This window comes from Olea europaea, chromosome 5 (assembly GCF_002742605.1).
Source record: "Olea europaea var. sylvestris chromosome 5, O_europaea_v1, whole genome shotgun sequence".
Classification (NCBI taxonomy): domain Eukaryota; kingdom Viridiplantae; phylum Streptophyta; class Magnoliopsida; order Lamiales; family Oleaceae; genus Olea; species Olea europaea.
Genome location: NC_036241.1, coordinates 11,163,060 through 11,185,860, shown reverse-complemented (window position 1 = coordinate 11,185,860; position 22,801 = coordinate 11,163,060). Strand labels below are relative to the sequence as shown.

Here is a 22,801-nt window from a genome sequence, read left to right as displayed (position 1 = left end):
AAGTGATTGAGAATTCAAACAATAAATAGACATTAGGGCAGAACAATTTCACTTATTGGTCACCTTTACTTCATAAATCAAGATTCATAAAACTTAAGGTAGTGTTCGGTCGAATTCTTCTATTGTATTCAATTTACCTCTTTCGAGTTCTCATTGAGCCTATTTAATTAGTTTAATTCCATTTCTCTATGCAAATTAAATTAATTAAACGAAACATTGGTTCTAAAAATTCACACACGTAGCAATCAATATAGGTATCTCTACACGTTATATCAATTTATCGGATTTTAACATGTGGTCTAAACAAATAATCCGCATCTCTACGCAATCATTGATCACAAATAATCTAATTAGTGATTAAGTAGTTAAATGTATTAAGAACAACATTAAAATCAACACATAAAATATAAAAGCACTAGAATCTCAATTGCATGAAATAAAGGATTCCAAAAGATTACATTGTTCGCCCTAAAATCAAATTTAACTACTCATAATAATGGAAGAAAAATAGAAAATTGTCTTAGAATACATCACCGGATTTGTAATAAAGATGTAGAAGAAAAAGTAGAATTATTGCACTAAAATCTCCTTCTCCTTCCAATGAATGCTTCTAATCTTCAATTGCTTGGTGTTAATCTTCTTGAATTTCTCTTTTCAATCTCCTTTCTTATTGTCTTCTCTCCAATATGTCAAGAACGCGTGGCTTGATCCCACGGATTTTTAGTGTTCGGCTCCCCTCTAATTTAGGTCTTCAATTGTGTATTTATAGTGTCTTGGAATTTAGGGAACAACAGGTTACTAATTGGGCAGAGAAAATATAATAAAATTAGAATTTCCTTTTGCCACCAACACTTGGGCACTGACTTTCTGCTTGTTTCAGCAAGATGGGCACCCCAGCGCTCACGATGGGCGCCGCGGCACCCGGTACGTCCGAAACGGCATTCTGTGCGTCTTTCAGTATTTTCAGCATAACTTTCTCGTTCGATATCCGATTGAAGTGATTCAAGATGTTTTGGAAAGATAATTCAAAGGACTACAATTTTACTTCAGGAATCATTCTCTGATTAGATCGTTTTCTATGTCAAAAATGAGTCTAAATGTGAGACCAAAACTCCAGCGCAAAACTTTTTGGTTGGAAAATGATTTATGATCATATCTTGACTAAATTTGATCCCTTTGACACCTTCCTTCATCCAATTGGATTCTAGAACTCTTGGATCTTCATTTCAAGTTTCAACACGACTTTTGATTAATTGCATTTTAATCCTCGAACTTTGGATCTCTTACGTTTTGGTCATTTCATCCAATTTCGCTAGCTTTTGCCTATTTCCTTCCTTTGACCTCTTTTAGCTCTTGTTTTCTCCACTTCCATCAATCTACAAAACAACACCAAAATCACTTGTTAGCACTTCTAAAATACTCTCCAAGATAGCAAAATCATGAAATTAATGGCATAATATAATGAGTGTAAATCACTCATCAAACACCCTCAAACTTAATCTTTTGCTTGTCCTCGAGCAAACACCAAAACTCGTAAAATAATTAATGGACATACAAGCACAACTAAGACAAACAAACTCACTTAAAATAAATTTCGCTAGATAGCTTTCCTTCTTGTCTCAGGATTAAAAACATAACTTCGATTCTATGACCACTTCAAAGCTATAATGCAAAAGCTAAATTCTCACATATTCAATGCAAAACGGGTGTGTGTGTGGAGAGTCAAGTGCAACGCTATACAATAATAAGTTGACCCAATTCCCGACCTTAGAAGTCAAATTTTTCCTTACTTTGCTCGTGGGATTCACACACCTCCAAACTTATTTTCTTTTCTCTTTCCAAGGGTGTAACTTAAAGTTCAATTTTCAATACTAATTTCTTACACCACTCAAGTTTGGTTAGATTTTACTGATGGTAGTTCCACATGTCAACAAATGAAGATTCTCCTTATTTTTGATTGCTTCAACATCTAGGAATCAACCAAATTACTAACACCTTATCAAAGGTCTAATCCTCTAAAACAAGTGTTCGGGGCTTAATCAAGGCATTTGATATCTATTTTTTTCTCTTTTTTTTAATTTTTTTTCATATATATCTATATTCTCTAATCACTCTTTGTGCAGACGTCTCTCTCTTAAACTTTCTAAATGACTCCTGTAGCGAGTTTTAGGCCGATGATTTCCAAATCAGACGACTTTAGGGTACCAGGTTTTAAACCCTTACAGACTTAATCACTCGAGTCATAAAAGTTACGAAGAGATGATTCACAATGAAATTATTAAAGTTGTTTTCATTGGGATCTTTTTTTTATTTTTATGTGGTGATTAGTGCAATGTCCCTTATTAAACACATATCCTCGAAAATCGACTTCTAACTTAAGGTTTTCACCCAATTTTCATCATATTAGTCTCAGACAATGCACACAAAAATTAACGCACACGAAATCCACATTTATCTCTAAATTTTCCTACAATAGTGCAATCATCCAAATGTCCTAAGTTTGGTTTAAGGGTATTGTGATGTTTAATGGTTGTTTGGGTTTAGCATCTAAGTTTTCTATTTCAACCTGTAAACATGAATCAACCTACTCATGCACAACACTACAATCAACTCACGTGCAAAAAATAATTTTCGTTTCACATGAATAAGCAAAAATCTAACTCAAACACATAACTTGTCCGCAATTCATAAATCAACGCATGTTCTCAATTACACATATCAATACTGGCAAGGTTATCTAACACACATAAGCATGCAAAAACACGAAATGAATTTTTTTTTTGAATAAAAATACAAACACATAAAACAAGCAAATCATACATACGCATTCGAGAAACTCAACAATGTAAGCAAATGATGTCACTCCCCCAAACTTAACTGAAACATTGTCCTCAATGTGAAATTTAAAGGAAAAGGAGGAGGGCTTCCCTGAAATGTCAGTATTGCCTATGATGTTGTGGTGTCTTGGTGTTGCATTTGATCGACTCTTCTTCTACATTTTCCCCCAAACTTGAGATTTGTCCCATTTTCTCTATGTCCATGTTGGTTTGAGTGTTCCGTGATATCATGTTCCTGAAAAATTAAATTTGAAAAATTAAACTCATGGAATAAGGATTACTTAGCTCAAACATCTAATAACCAACTTAATTACTCCAAGACCTATGGGTAGAAGGTGTATGGGTGATGATTCCTAAATAAACTATAAATTAAATTATCTTAGAACTTTGAAAACAAAATAAATAAAATAAAAGCTTGGGTTACCTCCCAAGAAGCGCTTCTTTTAAGTCATTAGCTTGACTTGTGCCGCTGATTTATCATGGTGGCTCAAACCAAGTTATTCCATCATTGCACTTTGTGCAATTTTCATTGATGCAGTTTTTTTTTGCTCTCCAAATTTTGATTTGTCCATTCTTATCTCTACTAAGAAGTTCTCCAAAATTTATTTTTTTATTCTGACTGCTTCGTTGATCAGGTGGCTCTTCTTCATTAATTCTATAGCAATCATTTTTATTGGGAGGTTTCTCATATTGGATGTAAATATTGAATATCTCCTGCTTGTCCTCCACCCTCAAGATTAGTTCTCCCTTCTCCATGTCAATAAGGGTTCGCCCCGTTGCTAAGAATGGTCGACCCAATATAATTGGAATGTCTCGATCTTCTGGTATGTCCAATACAATGAAATCCACAGGAAATATTAAATTTCCTTCTTTTACGAGTACATCCTCAACTTTGCCACGTGGCCTTGCGATTGTTCTATCAGCTAGCTGTAGCGTTATTGATGTTGAGTTGAGTTCACCTAATCCCAATTTCCTGTAAGCATAATACGACATTAGATTGATACTAGCACTAGTGTCACACAATGCATTAGTTGAATAGGAATTTCCAATTGAAACTGGTAAAGTAAAACTTCCTGGATCCTTCAATTTAGGAGGCAATTTTCTCTGGACTCTTGCACTACTTTCCTCAGTTAATGCCACAATTTTTAACTCCGGAAGCTTTCTTTTCTTTGTCAACATCTCTTTCAAAAATTTCTTATAGCTTGGAATTTGTAGTATCACATCTATGAACGGAACATTGATCTGGAACTTCTTGAGAACATCGAGAAATTTTTCATAGTTTGTGTTTTGTTTGGTCTTCTTGAGCTTTTGAGGAAGGGAATGGGAGGCATGTAAGATTTGTCTAGACTTGGTGCTTTGGCAGTTGATGTTTCTGTACTTTCTCCATTTTCAGTTGCGTTTGGTACAGATTTTTCTACCCTTGTAGCTTCATCAATCACTTCTTGGTCATCTTTTCTTTTGGGTCTCTCTGTAGTGATCTCTGGCGCTTGTACCTCGCTCTTTGTAGTATGACATGAACGTTTTGCTCCATTGACTTCTTTCGAAGTCTTTGGGGAAACGGAAGTGGAGGTACATATGGTTTAACTTTTAAGGGAGCCCTGGGTGGATCGTTCTCCACTACTTTAATTGCCATCAATTGTTCCTTAGGATTTATCATTGTATTGCCTCACAATGTCCCTTGTGGACGTTTTGCAAGTTGTTGTGCTATCTGACCAATTTGTGTCTCCAATTTCTTGATGGATGTTTGCTGATTTTGAAAGTTCGTGTCAATTTGTTAGAACACCTTGTCCATCTTCTGCACATATTGTTGAAACATCTTCCCCAAACTTGGTCTTTTTCTTGCTGAAAATTGTTACCATATGAGTTGAAATTACGGGAGTTATTTTGAATAAAGTTTACTTGTTCCTCTGAAGAAATGAGCATCATGTAGCTCTCTGTAGCGTGATTTCTCCCACAATTCTCACATACTGAACTGGCTATCATTGCATTTGCTCCATGTGTTTGCAATTTTACAAGTAACTCTACCTGTTTTGTTAAAGCTACTATCTGTGCATTGGTAGATGTTGTGCTGTCTAATTCACACATTCCTGCTGCCTTTGGTGGTACCACTCTTTCTGATGAGAACATTGAATGTGTGGTGGCAATTAACTCAAATAGGTTCATGGTTTGTTGCACTGATTTCCCTATGATTGATCCTCCAGCAGAGGCATCAACTTGAGATTTTGACAATGGTGTAAGTCCGGTGTAGAAGTACTGTACTTGGTTTCCTTGAGTGATTCCATGGTTTGAACATTTTCTTATCAGCTCATTAAATCTATTCCATGCCTCGTAATAGCTTTCTCCCTCTTTCTGTTGAAAAGTTTGAATTTCCAATCTGATTTTAGCTTCTCTGGCTCGTGGGAAGAATTCGTTGCAGAATTTCCTGATCAGTTCTTCCCATGTAGTAATGCTAGCATGAGGCTCCGCATCTAACCACTCCAATGCAACCTCTCAATGTAAATGGAAATAGTCGTAATTTAATAGCATCTCCATTGACCCCCGGAGCATGGAAGTTCTGACAATTTCTGAGAAATCTGGAGATATGTGTGTTCGGATTCTCATGAGGTAGCCCGTAGAATTGCAGAGTGTTGCTCATCAAGTTAATGCAATCCGGCCTGATCTGAAAGTTATTCACCCTAAAATCTGGATACACAATACTGGAGCGCATGGGTGCTGCTATAGGTGTCAGGAACATTGATACTGGCAAATCACCTTCATTTATTTCCCCTCGCTCATGCTGCTGTTCTGGTGGTGCCACCACTCTTGCGGCCATTTGCCTAATCGGCTGAATAGGGATATGAATTTATTGATTGTCAGCCATTTGATATTCCTGTTTTTGTTTGTGTTCCTTGCGTCTTCGTCTGAAGGTACGTTCTATCTCCGAATCAAACGGTTCAAGATCGTCGCCTTGGGTATAGAGCATACAATGAACACAATTTTCTGTAAAAAAAGAAAAATAAACAAATCAAATAACAGTTAAAAAAAATTAAGACTAAAAGAAATAGTCCCCGGCAACGGCGCCAAAAACTTGTTCTCGATTTTATGCCGCAAGTGAACGGATCGTAACAAGTAGTAAAGTGGACCTTTTGAGTTCGGATTATCATTCCCACGAGGACTATACTTTTAATGCCCAATTTATTATTTCTAACTTCTATTTGATGAAAATAAACAAAAATAATGATTAAATGTGATTTTTATTCTAAAGACTTAAAAATGCGATTGGATGCAACTAAAAGTGATTGAGAATTTAAACAATAAATGGACATTAGGGCGGTACAATTTCATCTATTGGTCACCTTTACTTCATAAATCAAGATTCATAAAACCTAAGGTAGTGTTCGATCGAATTCTTCTATTGTATTCCATTTACCCCTCTCGAGTTCTCATTGAGCCTATTTAATTAGTTTAATTTCATATCTCTATGCAAATTAAATTAATTAAACGAAACATTGGTTCTAAGAATTCACACACGATCGCAGCAATCAATATGGGTATCTCTACATGTTATATCAATTTACCGGATTTTAACATGTGGTCTAAACAAATAATCAACATCTCTACGATATCATTGATCACAAATCATCTAATTAGTGATCAAGTAGTTAAATGTATTAAGAACAACATTAAAATCAACACATAAAATATAAAAGCACTAGAATCTCAATTGCATGAAATAAATGATTCCAAAAGATTACATTGTTCGTCCTAAAATCAAATTTAACTACTCATAATAATGGAAGAAAAATAGAAAATTGTCTTAGAATACATCACTGGATTTGTAATAAAGATGTAGAAGAAAAAGTAGAATTCTTGCACCAAGATCTCCTTCCTCTTCCAATGAATGCTTCTAATCTTCAATTGCTTGGTGTTAATCTTCTTGAATTTCTCTTTTCAATCTCTCTTCTTGTTGTCTTCTCTCCAATATGTCAAGAACGCGTGGCTTGATCCCACGGATTTTTAGTGTGCGGCTCCCCTCTAATTTAGGTCTTCAATTGTGTATTTATAGTGTCTTGGAATTTAGGGAACAACAGGTTACTAATTGGGCCGAGAAAATATTATAAAATCAGAATTTCCTTTTGTTTCAGAATGCAGCGCCTGGGCGCTGCGTTGGTGGCACTTGGGCACTGACTTTCTGCTTGTTTCAGCAAGATGGGCACCCCAGCGCTCACGATGGGCGCCGCGGCACCCGGTACGTCCGAAACGGCATTCTGTGCGTCTTTCAGTATTTTCAGCATAACTTTCTCGTTTGATATCCGATTGAAGTGATTCAAGATGCGTTGGAAAACTAATTCAAAGGAATACAATTTTTCTTCAGGAATCATTCTCCAATTCGATCGTTTTATATGTCAAAAATGAGTCTAAATGTGAGACCAAAACTCCAGCGCAAAACTGTTTGGTTGGAAAATGATTTATGATCATATCTTGACTAAATTTGATCCCTTTGACACCTTCCTTCATCCAATTGGATTCTAGAACTCTCGGATCTTCATTTCAAGTTTCGACACGACTTTTGATTAATTGCATTTTAATTCTCGAACTTTGGATCTATTACGTTTTGGTCATTTCATCCAATTTCGCTAGCTTTTGCCTATTTCCTTTCTTTGACCTCTTTTAGCTCTTGTTTTCTCTACTTCCATCCATCTACAAAACAACACCAAAATCACTTGTTAGCACTTCTAAAATACTCTCCAAGATAGCAAAATCATGAAATTAATGGCATAATAGAATGAGTGTAAATCACTCATTAGTGACACATGTGTATTTAAACTTGTGGACGATGGAATCCCAATGTTCGTGGTTTACAAAGTGAGTCGCACTAATGGGAGTTTCACTTTTACATGAATCGTACATCCTCATTCGTAACTTTCATGTTTGCTTATTATGGAACATCTGTTTTGTTCTCTTAAGTATGAACACTATATAGCTAGATCCATTGAGATTTTGATTTGTTATTCGCTTGTGTTCTTTTTACTTCAAGATTGCACCCAATTTGTAGATTTTGTTCATTCTGAATAGGTTGTAACAGAAATTTGATTTAATTACTTATAATTAACTTATATGATGATATCCTACATTTGGACTTTATTAATGTTGCATCATCATCATTTGGAGACTGGCATCCTTCTAGCTAAAATTATTCCAAGTAGGTAAACAATTTAATGATTTGTGATTTATAATCAATATACAAAATTATTTATTCCCACTCTTGATGTCTCCACGACAATCTAAACAACAAAATATTCTAAGATTTTATGAACAGTATTTTGCCATAACTCAAATGTCTTATTATCTTTATTTTTATTTTTCAAAACTATAACTTTGTGCAACTAAAGAGGTTTTTCCTCACTTAATCTTGGCTCTATTGTGTAACTATTATTCTATGCATTTCTACTTTAGTATGTGTGGTTTCATTCTTATACTTCTATTTACTTAATGAAGTTGCACAGTTTTCTGCAGGTACATCTAGGGAGTCAAATATTAACAATAGTGCTTGAGCCTCTTCCAAAGCATTTATAACTAAATTTAGAAAAAATTCTCCCAAAATCCTACCATAATTTAAAAGAGCAATCAAATATCTTCACGAAAAACTTCTCTTTTGTTTATAGCTACAAAATGAACATTATATAGCTCAAACCAACAATGATTTTTCTGTCAAAATATTTGATTGTTCTTTTAAATTATATTGTGCTTTCGGAGACTTCTTTCTAATTTAGTGGTGATTACTTTGGAAGAGGCCCAAATTCTATATTTCAACATGATTTTACATTGAGGTGATTCTACTAACATTTATTATATTACATTATTTTTCCATGGTACCATTTGCTGCTTTTGTGTTTTATTTTAAAGTGGACTTCAAAACGACAATTTAATGGACCCTAATTATCAGTCAATACCGCTTGGCCCCACAAAATCCATTAAGATTTTTTCTTTTTTACCCATTCATTTCTTTTTGTTAGAATTGAGTTACAGACTTATGATGCTCATCTGTGTTCGTATGTTTGTTGAAGTTGAGGGTTTCTCTGTGAGGAAATTCAATAGATGAAAATAACAGTTACTACACAACTTGCATCAAAGCAAATGTATTTTCTTTAATTGATACTCTTACTAATATTATGCAGATAAGTGAATTGAGATATAATCTTAATGACATTGGGTATGACATTAATTTAATCCATGGGGTGGTATTCAAATTGGTAAGCTACCGCATCATGATTGTTTAGATGTGTTGTAATTTTCTTTTGGCTGCATTTTTATTTCACAATAATTCCTCCTAAATATTTTTATGAATGTAGGAAGCTTTTTATGATTACAATGGATCATTTACTGGATGCACAACTTGCGTTGCAATCGTCCCAAATGATCAACTTGTTGCAAATGCTTGAGACACCGTTGTGTTCTCTCTTCGAAAGCTCTATACTTTCCAAGGGGTAATATTAACTTTCATTGTTTAGGAATACTCTTGGTTATTTCTTCCATAATGGTTTCAATAACCATAATTTTGAGTGGCATAAAATTGGTAATTTACTCATAAACCTATTTAGATGTAAGGGAGAGAATGCGGCTTTGATTAGGTGTCATGAATTTATTGTTAATTATTTAAGTCCACAAGTGACCAGGAAATGCTATCACATAGAAGGTTTTCTTGCTATGTATTTATCTTTTGAACCTTTTGTTCAGATGTTTAAATGAGATATTCATTACATTGGCTCTTCTATATGTGTCGGACTAGATGTTTTGTTTATTTATGTTCAAAATTTTATTGATAATGATCCTTTCATTGTGGGTTCTTTCATAAGTAATCAAGTTTACGTTTTCCTCCTTTGCCATTTTTCCTATTGGTAATATTTTCATATTTTCTTTGTTTCCTTTACCATTTTTCTAAGAACAGATTTTCCTATTAAAACATAACGATGAAAGTAAACCATTTTTCACTTTGGTCTTCAAAAGTGGACATCTTAAAAACCTTCATCTGAAGAATTATGTTAATTAATTTTTAATCATGTGACTCTACCTTACTAGAAGTCTAAAGAGCTGAAGTTAAGCTACCCCTATTTCTTCCCATGTTGATGAGAAAATTTCAAATTTATTAGATAGTAGTACAATGAAATCTTCGAGCTTGGTTTTATTCATTGAGTAGACGAGAACTTTGAGAGTTTTTTCAATTTTTGGTTATTTTTTGGTATTCATGGATGCCTCAAAGAATCGTGATTGATTATATGTTATTGTTCCTCATTTCATTTTAATTTGTTTTCTTGAGGATTGATTAGATTAGCATTCCCAATACCTATTCATATTTCTCTCACATTCAATGCAAAAGATTATGTCCTTCAGTTATATTTAATTATCGGAGAGTGTGATCTACTTCATCTTATTTTTGGCAAGTCAATTTATGTCATCAACTAGGTTGAGTTTGTTAACATTATGTAAATATAGTTGCGAAATTTATGGAATCTAAATGCTTAGATCTTGTGTCTAATACAATAATTTTGAAGTACTAATTTATATAAATAGTTCAAATATAAGGTAGGTTGGTATCATTAACAATATTAAAACACATCATTCAATGTGCATAATCAGATGTTTACATACTCTAAAATAGACTGTTATTTTAATGATATCACTTAGAAAAAATTATAATAGTAATCGTGCAACGCACGATACATCACTAGTATATATAAAAAATGAGGTATGTGGGGGGGGGGGGGAATTTCAAAAAAGGGGGGGGGGGGGGGGGGGGGGGGGGTAATTTCCACTTTTAAAAGTGATTGTGGTATTAATTGCAGAAGGAAGTTCTCCTTGTTCAAATGTGATTTAATTAGAACGTATTAGATTGGAAATAAATGGTAGATATGGCACATATTGGATGCGTGGGTACGTCTAGCCAGTCTTTCTCTAATTATTATCAGCACCTTTAAAGCAGTGTATTGGATGTTCAACCATATTAGGTTTGGTATAGAATTTTTTAGAATCATTTTGTTAAAAATATTTTTTTTCTAGAATATGTAATTAAAAATTAAAAAATATTGAGTCCATGAACAAAATTATTTTATTTAAAAAACGTATAATTAGAAATGAGTTTTAAAAAAAATTAATTTATTATTATTATTTTTTAATTTTTAGTTTTGAATGCTTATTATGATCTTAATGCATTTTAATTATTTGGCCAATAATTGATAAGACGCGTGATTTCTATTATCATTTGGAGAACGAATAGAAAAGATAGCACGTGTTAACAATCAATTGTAAAGTCTAATAGACATTAGGAATACTCATCCATGCTTTGCATGATCCTATTGAATGTTCTTGTGATTTAATGCATTTTCATGTGTTGGCATTCAGGCTAGGGATATTTTAAGTCATATGCAAGGATATGTTTAATTATACTCGAAAGATATTATTAAATGAGATAGGAATATAATTTTTCATGTCCGAATTAATATTGTAAAAGTCATTTATTCATACTAAGATGGAAGAATGCAGTAAGATTCAAAGTCCTAGTGTTTTGTTTCTTATTTGAGTATTCATTAACGCTTCTAAATTACTCAATTAGTTAATTTAGTTAGATAGTTAAATGAATTTTATCAAAACAAATACCACAAACCTTAATGCGGATGATGTTCCAAACTATAGACAGCCTGCCAAGATTTTCTAGCAGTAAGAGCATTATTGTCATTACACTAAAGAAGTGTAATTTTTTTTTTTCATTTTTTTCTATTTTTTTTTTCAGCTCAGGTTCATCAAATTTCTTAAACGTCAACCTAAGTCGACTTGAATCCTAATAAGCCTCGATTCGATTGATCTAAAAAATGAATTAAAATTTAAATCAACATTAAAAAATAATTTTAATAATACATTTTTTGAATTCACAACTTCTCAACCACATGTTCCATTCTTTTTTTTTTTTTTTAATCAAAATTCATTAAAAAGCCAAATTTTCATCAAAACCACCGAATTCTATGACAGCAAAGGACATAGGTGACTTTAGATTCAACAATGTTCGTGTACACCAAGTTACACATTCTCCTTATATGTGAGAGATTCCACATTGAATATTTTATTTACAAAGTACCGGGCAGTACATTGAATAACTCTGGCTTTGTAATGAAGCGCACTGCGGCACTGCCCTAAGTAAATGGCTGACTTTGTCAAAAAGGGCTTCATTAGATTGGCTGCGGAGGCAGCAGTGCGCCACTGCCAGAATCAATTCATCATATTTTTAAACTTCAATTTGATTCCCACTTATTTTATTTACGAAAGTGTTTACGACCAAGTCCAATTCTTTTTCATCTATATATAAACCGCAGTGTTCCTAACAACATGCAAAATAAAACCATGGCTAATTCAAGAATCTACTGTCTCTCTTTCTTGGCAATTCTAGCAGCTATCCAAGGAATCCATGCAGTGGACTACACAATAACCAACACTGCTTCAAATACTCCTGGTGGTGCTCGATTCGCTAGGGAAATTGGAGTTCAGTACACCACCGAAACACTCTATCTATCTAAACGCTTCATATGGAGAACCTTCCAACAGTTCAGTTCTCCGGCTGACCGGAAAAATGTTCAGAGAGTAAGTTTATTCATTGATGATATGGACGGAGTTGCGTATGCCATCAACAACGAGATTCACGTCAGTGCAAGATACATACAGGGTTACTCCGGTGATGTGAGAAGAGAGATCACTGGAGTTCTGTATCATGAAATGACTCACATCTGGCAATGGAATGGAAATGGTCAAGCTCCTGGAGGACTCATAGAAGGTATTCTTGAATCATTTCATCTGAAGTTTAAGCTACATAGATAGAGGTGTCAATCAAATCGTTTTGGGATATTGAACAAAAGTTGCAATTGAATCGAACAAATTTATATACTTCAATTGTTTCTTCCCTCACGCGTGCATGTCGAACCTATTTTCTCTCAGTTTCATCTTTATTCGACGTGTGATTTTATTCCATAGCATGCTCCCAAAATAGTGGATGGCTTGAGCAGAGTAGCAGACCAATCTTATAATTCATGTGCTTGGTTTTTTGAGTCTTAATCGGATTAATTGCTCGTTTGAACTTAATAGACTTTGATATTATATTAAGACTTGGATTTCCATCTTAAAAAATTAGTCTTATTAAAAGTAGTAGCTCAAGTCCTAATAAGTAAGTCTATGCTTTCATTTTTATTTGACGTGGAATTTCATCCCTTAACAGTCTAAATGATATATTTTACGGCTGCAACAGGTATAGCTGATTATGTGAGGCTCAAGGCTGGCTATGCACCAAGTCATTGGGTGAAACCCGGGCAAGGAGACAAGTGGGATCAAGGTTACGACGTGACTGCATACTTCTTGGATTACTGTAACAGTCTCAAAACTGGGGTCGTAGCACAACTTAACAAGAAGATGAGAGATGGTTACAGTGATAATTTCTTTGTTGAGCTTCTGGGCAAGACTGTGGATCAGCTCTGGACGGACTACAAAGCTAAATATAATAACTAAGTGGACTGCAAACCTAGATATAATTGAATAAATGGGCACAGTATTGCCTGTAATTATATAAAGAATAAACTCAAGTCCTTGTGCTAAGAGTGTATTGCCAACAAAAAAGAATAGTACTGTGTTAAACTTTCTCTACAATTCTGTGTTTAATTTTCATGCGGTAGTTTTTCCTCGACTAAAGTGTTTGGTGGAACGTTTTCTTTTCCCCTAGAGATTGACATGTGAATTTTTCCCGCTAACAAATATAATCACCAAGTTTTTAATATTAAAAAATTTGTCAAAAATAATGCCATCTATAGCGAAAATTTCCTATACAAATTATATAAAATTTCGAGATCTCAATCCCGAAGCTTAACCATTTACTAACATTTAGAGGTTTTTAGAATTGTGAAATGATCAACTCAAAAATTTAATGCGAGAAACTCTTGCTTTGTAAAGCTTATAAACATCTAGGGCTATACAACGAAATTGTCAAATTGTAAAATTGAATTGAAACTGTCGATTTGGATTAACGTGGATCTAGGGACGTAAATTGGCCCGCCTGAGCCAACGCCCGACCTGGCTCAACACGTGGCTCTAAGGGATTGAGCCCCATTTTGGGGCGCCGACTCGAGCCAGCCCATGAGCCGACCTTTAAGAGGAAATAATAATAATGATGAAAAGCTGCCTTAACAGGTAGCTATATTTATCTACTACCTTAACAGGTACATAGATGCTTGTTTAAGGTAGCTACAATAGTTGTCTTAACAAGCTTTATGTCAATCGTAAAATACAAATTTCAAATTTGAATCTAAAATTTAGTTGAAACAATTTTTTTTTGGCTATAAATATGAGTTAAATTTTTTAGTTTTATAACAATTTTCTTCGATCAGTTTTAACTTGCTGTATTTTAATTTCAACTTCAATCTCTAATTTTTTTGCTCTAATATTCAATTTCTTTTACTCCAATATTCAATATCTTTTATTATAATAGCCATAGAATATATATGAATTTTACTAATGATGAGATTAATTAGTTTAATGATAATTCGAGTACTCCAACCGACTATGATGCATCGCAAAATGTTCCAATTGATTTGAACGATATCGAACTGGAAGAAGTACTCGTGACTCAAAAGTTGAAAAAAGAATCCTCAAATTGTTGGCAACATTTGGTACGTAAAAAAGTTGGTGTTCAAAATGGAGCTGATATTTGAAAAGTATGTTTCAAGCAAATAAATTAATAGGAAACCCGGTTCAAGCACAATGCATTTGAATAGGCACGTATCAAGGAGTTGCAACCAGTTGGTCTTGACCCGAAATAGACCAAACTAGTGTTTGGCAATTTTGGTTATACTCTTTCCATCGGATGTGATCCAAGGAGGGCCGCGAATTTCCAAAGGTTCGGGATGAGTCGAGAAGAGGTTTATGGTAAGGACAAGACCAATTAGAGTCAACAAAGCCGTGCAATTACTTGTTCGAGAGACAGAGTCAAAAATTTTTGAAGTTAACAAGCCAGATAACAACTTATATATTGGTCATGAAGGTGAAATCATGTTTGGTGCATCAGATTCAATATTTTGGAAGATATATGGAAAAAAGAGCAGCGGGGATTAAAATGGGCATAACTTTCAGTTTGGGTATCGAATTTTCGCCTATGAGTACAATTCGGAATCGTCACGAAATTTTGCACAAAGAGAAAGAGGTTTCAAAAATAAAGCTATGTGACTGCATAGCTTAAAAGACATGTGACCGCATGCCCTTCACCCGAGAACAAAGGAGGTAGGATTGATTTGAAGCATGCGACCGCAATGAATATAACCATGCGGTCGCATAGAACAAATGCAACATGCGAAGTTTTCTTTTTCCACGAGTTACCTAATTACGTTAGACTTCCAATTTTATGCAATCTTTTTAATCTTTAGAAGTTATTTTCCGTTTTTACTACATTATTAGGTTTTAGTATAAATATGTTTTATTTTTTATTGTCAAAATCAAGACTTTTATCGTGAATTGAATTGAGAATTTTCTCTCGAGGTTTTATGCTTCAAATTTCTTGTTCTTTAATGGACAAATAGAACTTATCAAGAAATTAAGTTTCTTTGGCGCTCACAATTTGGTGAGATTCAATCATTGTGTGATCAAGAGGTCGATAAATTATATTTTATTGGTTGTTTGGTTTATAGTTTTTGGATTGAATCCAAAGCCTTGAAACTTTGGCGTTCTTGGGATTGATTTCAATCTCGTGTGGGTTTGTAGTCACTGTTGCTACGCGAGTTCACATCAATTGGTATTAGAGCCAAGGTTCCAAAATCAATGTTATATCCGTTTTATTTTTGTTGAGTCTTTGCTTTTTTGTTTTTTCATGTTTTCGTTTTGTGTTCTTCGTATTTTTCAATTTAGTTTGAGTCTTTGATCCATAAAAATCCCATCAAAATTTTAAAAGTTGTTTTTAGGCTAATTTAGCATCCAAATCAACTTCTGTCTGTTTTGTTGGATTCGTAGTCAAGTTTTCTATCAAAAGAGTAAGAGAGAGAGAGAGAGAGAGAGAGAGAGAGAGAGAGTAAAAAAAGAGCCAAAAAAAGAGAGAATAAAAAAAAGAGCCAAAAAAAGTCAAAGAAAAGAGAGAGACAATCAAGTTCAAGCAAGAAGAAATACTCAAATCAACATATTGGAAGAGATGATGCAGTGATTTGAAAGGTTGTTAGTGGATATGGGAGATATGCTGGATAAGCTTGATACAAAACTTGCTAAATTTCATAGGGAGCAATGTGTAGAAGTGTCTAATGTGAGGAGACAGGATAGATTGGAGCCTATGATTGACGTTCGTGATATGTATAGAGATGGTAGTGACAGTGATAAAGATGCATTATTTGAGGCTGAATTATGAAAGATGAGAAATAGAGGTGATAGACTTGAGATAAGAGATATGAATCTTGTTGGAGACGGTGTTGATAGGAGAATGAGAAATGTAAAGATGACAATTCCACAATTTAAGGGAAGGAGTGACCCTGAGGCATACGTGGCGAGGGAAGAAAGGGTAGGATTGATGTTTGAATGCCATAGTTATTTCAAAAGAGAAAGTTAAAGTTAGCTGTAAGCACATTTGTGGATTATGCTATACCTTGGTGGGACCAGCTAACAACATCTAGGCGGAGGAATTATGAGAGGCCTATTGAAATTTGGGATGAGTTAAGGGCTATTATGAGGAAGTGGTATGTACCTAATCACTATTATAGGGATAGGAGATATAGGCGTGAAAATGAGTTTAGAGAGAAGCCTAGCAAATGTGATGGAGTTGCGTATTGAACGAAAGAGAAAATACCTATTGCAAAGTATGTTGGTAGTACATCAAGTAAGTTGACCGGTTTGGATTCTAGAGTTCTCAAAGCTTCATGACCTGACTAACTTTCTAATTGATCATACGATGGAACAAGAGTGCAAAAGAGAAAATTGTGTGGTGACTAGCTGTGAGAAAAAAAATAGAAGAGCCACGAGAAAGTGAAAGATAAGTGGAGAGTGAAAATGAGAATGGAGATGTGGTTAAAAGAGAAGTGGAACTACAAGAGGAAGAAGAAGGTGAGTCTTTGAAGAGAAAAGAAAGGTTAGAAGTGAGCTTGCATGAAAAAGAGCATGAAGCGGAGAGGGCTTTAGTGAGAACTAACAATTCTCTCCCTAGCTTTGCTATTTCTTTCTTACAGGATTTTGAAGACTTAGTCCATGAAGACAAGACTATTGAGATACCATACAATCTAGGCATTGAGCATCAACTTGTGGATGAAATTAACCAACAACACCTTAGCTTGGATTTTCTTTATTCACCGAAGGTTGACTTTGTGATCCTTGAGAAGACAAAGGAGTTTCAAAGGCAATGGAAGGAATTCATATGCGAGGGGTTGAATAAAAAAGATGATCTGAGAAGACATATAAACCCATTTGTAGTATCATTGCTACAAGTACCTCGACAGGATAAGACATGGAAAATGCACGGTGACTCATCAAAAGAGATTGTTCTTGGAGCATCATAAACTAGCTGAAGGAAACTGTGGAGACGTGAACATTTCAATCTAGGTGATTGTTTTTGGGTTTACATAAGAAAGAGGCAGACACGAATTCAATGGAGGCCCAAATTGCATTCAAGAGGAGACGAACTATTTCAAGTCAGTGTCATGATTGGAGACAAAGGATCAAACATGGGTCCGGATTCGAGGTCAAATCATTTCGAAGAGGGAGGGGAAGATGAGATCCAAGGAAGGCCACGAATTTCCAAGGGTTCGGAACAAGTCGAGAAGAGGTTTATGGCAAGGACGTGAGCAACTAAAGTCAACAAAGCCATGTAATTACTTGTCCGAGAGACGGAGTCCAAACTGTTGAAGTTAACATGCCAAACAACAACTTATATATCGGTCATGAAGGCGAAATCATGTTTGGTGTGTTGGATTCAATATTTTGGAAGATATATTAAAAAAGAGCAGTGTGGATTAAAACGGGCATAACTTTCAGCTCGAGTGTCAGATTTTGGCTCATGAATACAATCCGGAATTTTCATGAAATTCTGCACAAGGAAAAAAAGGTTTCAAAAATAAATTTATGCGAACGCATAGCTTTAAAAGCTATGTGACCAGAAGCCCTTCACTCGAGAACAAGGAGGCAAGATTGATTTGAACCATGCGATCGCAATAAAAATAACCATGCGGTCGTATAGAACAAATGCGACACGCGAAGTTTCCTTTTTCCGCGAGTTACCTATTTACGTTAGAATTCCAATTTTATGCAATCTTTTCAATCTTTAGAAGTTATTTTCCATTTTTACTACATTATTAGGTTTTAGTATAAATATGTTTCATTTCTTTCATAGTAAAAATCAATATTTTTATCATGAATTGAATTGAGAATTTTTTCTCGAGACTTTATCCTTCAAATCTCTTGTTCTTTAATGGACAAGTCGAACTCATTAAGAAATTGAGTTTCTTGTAGCGTTCACAATCCAGGTGAGATTTAATCGTTGTGTGATCAAGAGGTCGATAAATTCTATTTTATTGGTTGCTTGGTTCATAGTTTTTGGATAAAATCCAAAGCCTTGAATCTTGGACGTTCATGGGATTTGATTTCAATCTCGTGTGGGTTTCATAGTCACTGTTGCTACGCGAGTTCACATCACCGCCTTTGCATATTCATATGAAACATTTCGTGAAGGAATGACTGCATACATGGTTGCAGCAGAGATATTGTTTACAATGATAGACTCAATACACTTACTTGACTTGTGTAGAATTATCTCCAACTATGGTATACTTCTTATTGTAAAAATACTTTTCGTTCATATACTATAAATTTATATAAGAAAAAAGTTGCTATTGAACAATTAAAATTTTTTAATAGTGATATATTGTTTAGCTTTGATTTATGGACTGGTGATAATAAAAAAAAAAAAGTTATCTTGCTGCTACGGCTCATTACATTGATCACTTCTACTTCTATATAAAAAGGATTATTGCATTCAAATGTGTAGAATATTCTCATAACGTCATTAATACATACATGATTTTAAAAGATATTATACAAGAATACGGTATATAAGAAATGGTTCGAAATTTTACTTTTGATAATGCTAGTGTGAACAAATGTGTTATCGATTAATTTATTAATGATCTTAACCCTGCATTTGGAAGCATATATATATATTTTTATCAATGTTGTGTATGCCACATTATCAATTTGATTGTAAAAGATGGATTAAGACATAAAAAATTGCATCTAAATAAAATTAGACAAGCAATAAATTTAATTACTGTGTGACCAGTAAGAAAGCAAACATTTGACAGTTTGTGTGCAGAGTATGACTTACAAGAAAAATAATTTGCTAGTGATATAACACATAGATGGAACTCTACATATCTTATATTACATTCATGTGAAAATTATGTTAACGTTATTTCACTTTATTAAAATAATAAACATACATACGGACCCGAATATAATTTGAAAGATTGGAAATTGTCTATTGCATTTTGTGTGAAGGAAGTTTTAAAATCTTTTTTCGATACTACTAAGGAATGTAATGGTGTTTATTACCCCCACACCAATTGTTTTTCAACATTTTTTTTTCTACATTTCACAATTATTTCATAAATATAGGAGTTTACCAATTTTTGTTGATGTAGCTACTCTATAGAGTTAAAATTTATTAAATATTGCGAGGAACTGCCCTCTTTATTTCTTTAACTTCGGTGATGGACTCTCGACTTAATTTAACTGGCACAAAAGTTATTATAAAGAGGATTTCAAATTTCATAAATGTGAAATTATCACATGTGTATGTAAAATGTATGTTATGTGAAATGCAAACTATTATGTTGAAAAAGGAGGTAAAAACAGCTCTACTTCCCAAAATTCTTTTTCAAAAAATATTTCAACAAATTCAGATGATTTATGGAATTATTTGGACACCAATAGAAGTGTTACCTCATTTAGTTCTAGTTCATCAATATCTAAAGCAATAAATGTTAGTGGTACAAAATATTGAAATTCCCTCTGAATTAGCTAATTATATGTGCATAGAGTTAACTAAGTATATGTATGTAGACATTTGTAATGTGTTATAACCAAAAGAATTACAAAAAGTTAGTCTTCTATCATGGTGAAGGTGTAACGAAAGGTAATATTCAATTGTATCAAAAAATGCACGTGATCTACTAACACCTCCTGTGTCTACAGTGACATTGAAGGCTGCATTTAGTTTAGGTGATTGAGTTTTATCAGAAGAACGATTAAAACTAAAAAAATACATATTGGAGGCTTTAATGTGCTTGAAGGACTGTGAATATGTGGACTTATGTATTCAAGAACAAGTTGACAGTATAATGACCGAAGAGTTGCAGTAGATCCAAGCATAAGGATATTGCAAGTTTTTAAATTAATTAATTTAAAAAAATAGGTAATTTTTTAAACTTATTTGATTCAAGAAAATTTGTACACGAAATATTTTATTTGTGTACAATTTTAACTCCATCTATATTGATTGTAGCCGGTCCTAAGCCTAGATAAAGAAGAAGAATGTAACTTTTATTTAATTTATAATTTGTATAAATTGCATAAATTTTAAATTCTTTAAAAATATGTTAGAATTTTCAAGAATTAAAAAATAAAAAATAAACTGAAAGCTCGATCGACCTAATTTTTTTGGCCTAACAAAAGCTCGACTTTGCTCGAGCAAAAAAGCTCAAACCATTTTTACTCGAGTCGAGCTCCAGCCTCAAGTTTCAGCTCGACTCATTGACATTTGTACGTGGATCATTTTGATTTTGAATCGAACTAAATTGCTTCAAAGTTATTTGGTTTAGGTTTTAGTCATTTCAAACTGTTTCAAACTGCCAAATTGTTTTAAAAAGTTGAAAATAAATTGATTTAAATTTTATCTAACCCAATTAATACTAAACACATTCCACTTAAAATGATACATCCATATTAAATATAACCCAATTTAATCCAATACCTAAATAAACAATTATTCATATTAATTAATTAATTAAATCATAAACAAATACCTATCAGTCATCACAATAGTGAATGCAAAACTCTCAAATTGAATGAAGTGTTTAACAATTGTTGTTGAATCATATTTATCAATCACCCATTATAATTGAGTAGACAATTAAATCTAGATTGTAATTTGAACTCATACATTTCTCTTCTTCCCACCAATAATTTTCTATTCATTTTCTTTTATTAGTTGTTTTATATCATTTAAATATAATCTATGAATTTATGTGCCATATCCTTATTTTAATGGAGGGAATGAATCATGTGCTATAATTATAGATATTATGCCAATTAGTATCGACTAAGAAATTAAAATTTTTCTATCATGTTGTTGCATTATAATTATTAAAACTATAGAACTTTGGTGGTTTGTAATATATTTTTAATGATTATTTATATTTTACCGTGAACTTTTATATTTATAATTTAATTTTTTGATTATCATTATGATTATGATTATGATTATGATTATGATTTTATTTTATTTTATATTTTGTTAAACCGTGGTTTTGAACTTAAGCAAACCAAAAAAAGGGTTTGGATCGGATTGGTTTAGTTTAGCAATTAAAGTGGTTTGGTTTGGTTTGAAAAAAATTTCAAATTGCTTTAAATAATTTGATTTGAAAATTTGTCACAAATTGTCTAAATTGAACCATGTTCACCCTTATAAACATCTACCTATATTTCTTAACAATTTCTTTAAAACCTCCCAAATTAATAGAATTTAAGTATCAAAAAACTAAACCAAAAATGCTGCAATTTCTATCTTTTGAGATATAGCTAATTACATATCAAATTTTCAATTTCCAAGTAGCTGTAAAATTCTTTTACCGAGGAACGACATCTAACATAAAATATGTATGCTTAAAGCTCATCGTTGCAACATGATACTATCGTCTCAAACAATGTATAAAATGGAATAATATCAAGTTCTTGCAATTTATATTTAAGTTAAACTTATTTTCAAAGTATAATACAAAATTAATTTGTAGCAACACAGAAATCTATCATATTTTAATCCATAATATTTTTGAAGTCACAAAGTTGCATAAAAAAAAAATCATTAACATATACTAATCCTTTCAACTGCGTTGCAACGTGAACAAAAATAGAAACTATAAATAGCATGTTGTAACGTGCAGGGGCGGATGCAGAGAAATTGAGTTAGGGGACACAATCAAAATTTGTACACATCGAATACTTTATTTTTTATTTTTGAATGATTCATATTTGACCCAAAAAAAATGTAGATTTACATTTCAAAAATATTTCTTCATTAATATTTTGCTAATCATTTTCATCTATTTGAGTTTGAACAATAATTTTATTAATATTTTGCTCATAAAAAAATGCATAATTATATTTTAAAAAATTGTGTATTTGATACAAACAATCAATTCAAGTAATTGAAAGAAAAAATAAATATTCAATATTCAATCTAATAATCAGTCAAATAAACACAATTCGTTAAATATAAGTTAAATTTTATATAATCAGTTTAAACACGTGCTATATTGTATATATACAAATATGATAGAAGAAAATGCAAATTTAAGTTCTAATTAGTTGAAAATTTAATTGAAAAATGAAAATTTGTAGTAGATGTGATAATTGTAGAGAAATTATAAACAAATTTTAAAAAAATAGAAGAGTTAAGATTTTGGTAAATGATTTGAGGAAGATAATACAATAGAACAATAAAAAAGAGAGAAAATTCAAATTTATTGTGATTTTGTCTTTGTTTGGTGGGGATTAAAGTCCGATTTTTAGTAAACTTTCATAAAATTTTAGAAGTTAAGGAATCTAGGAAATATATTATTAACTTTGATTTAGATCAAAATTTAAATTTCAATTGATACCAAACATGACTTTATCTAAAAAAGAGGGGGGGGGGGGGCCCCAAAAGGGGGGGGGGTCAA

General features: G+C 32.9%; 1 protein-coding gene across 1 annotated transcript; it reads left to right on the top strand.

The window, feature by feature from the left end:
• The first annotated feature begins 12,184 nt into the window (after positions 1 to 12,184).
• LOC111394630 lies at positions 12,185 to 13,499 on the top strand. The gene is made up of 2 exons (XM_023020541.1): positions 12,185 to 12,636; positions 13,105 to 13,499. Exons 1-2 carry the CDS (start codon positions 12,195 to 12,197, stop codon positions 13,359 to 13,361), a joined length of 699 nt encoding a protein of 232 aa, XP_022876309.1. The 5' UTR covers positions 12,185 to 12,194; the 3' UTR covers positions 13,362 to 13,499.
• Positions 13,500 to 22,801: the final 9,302 nt, after the last annotated feature.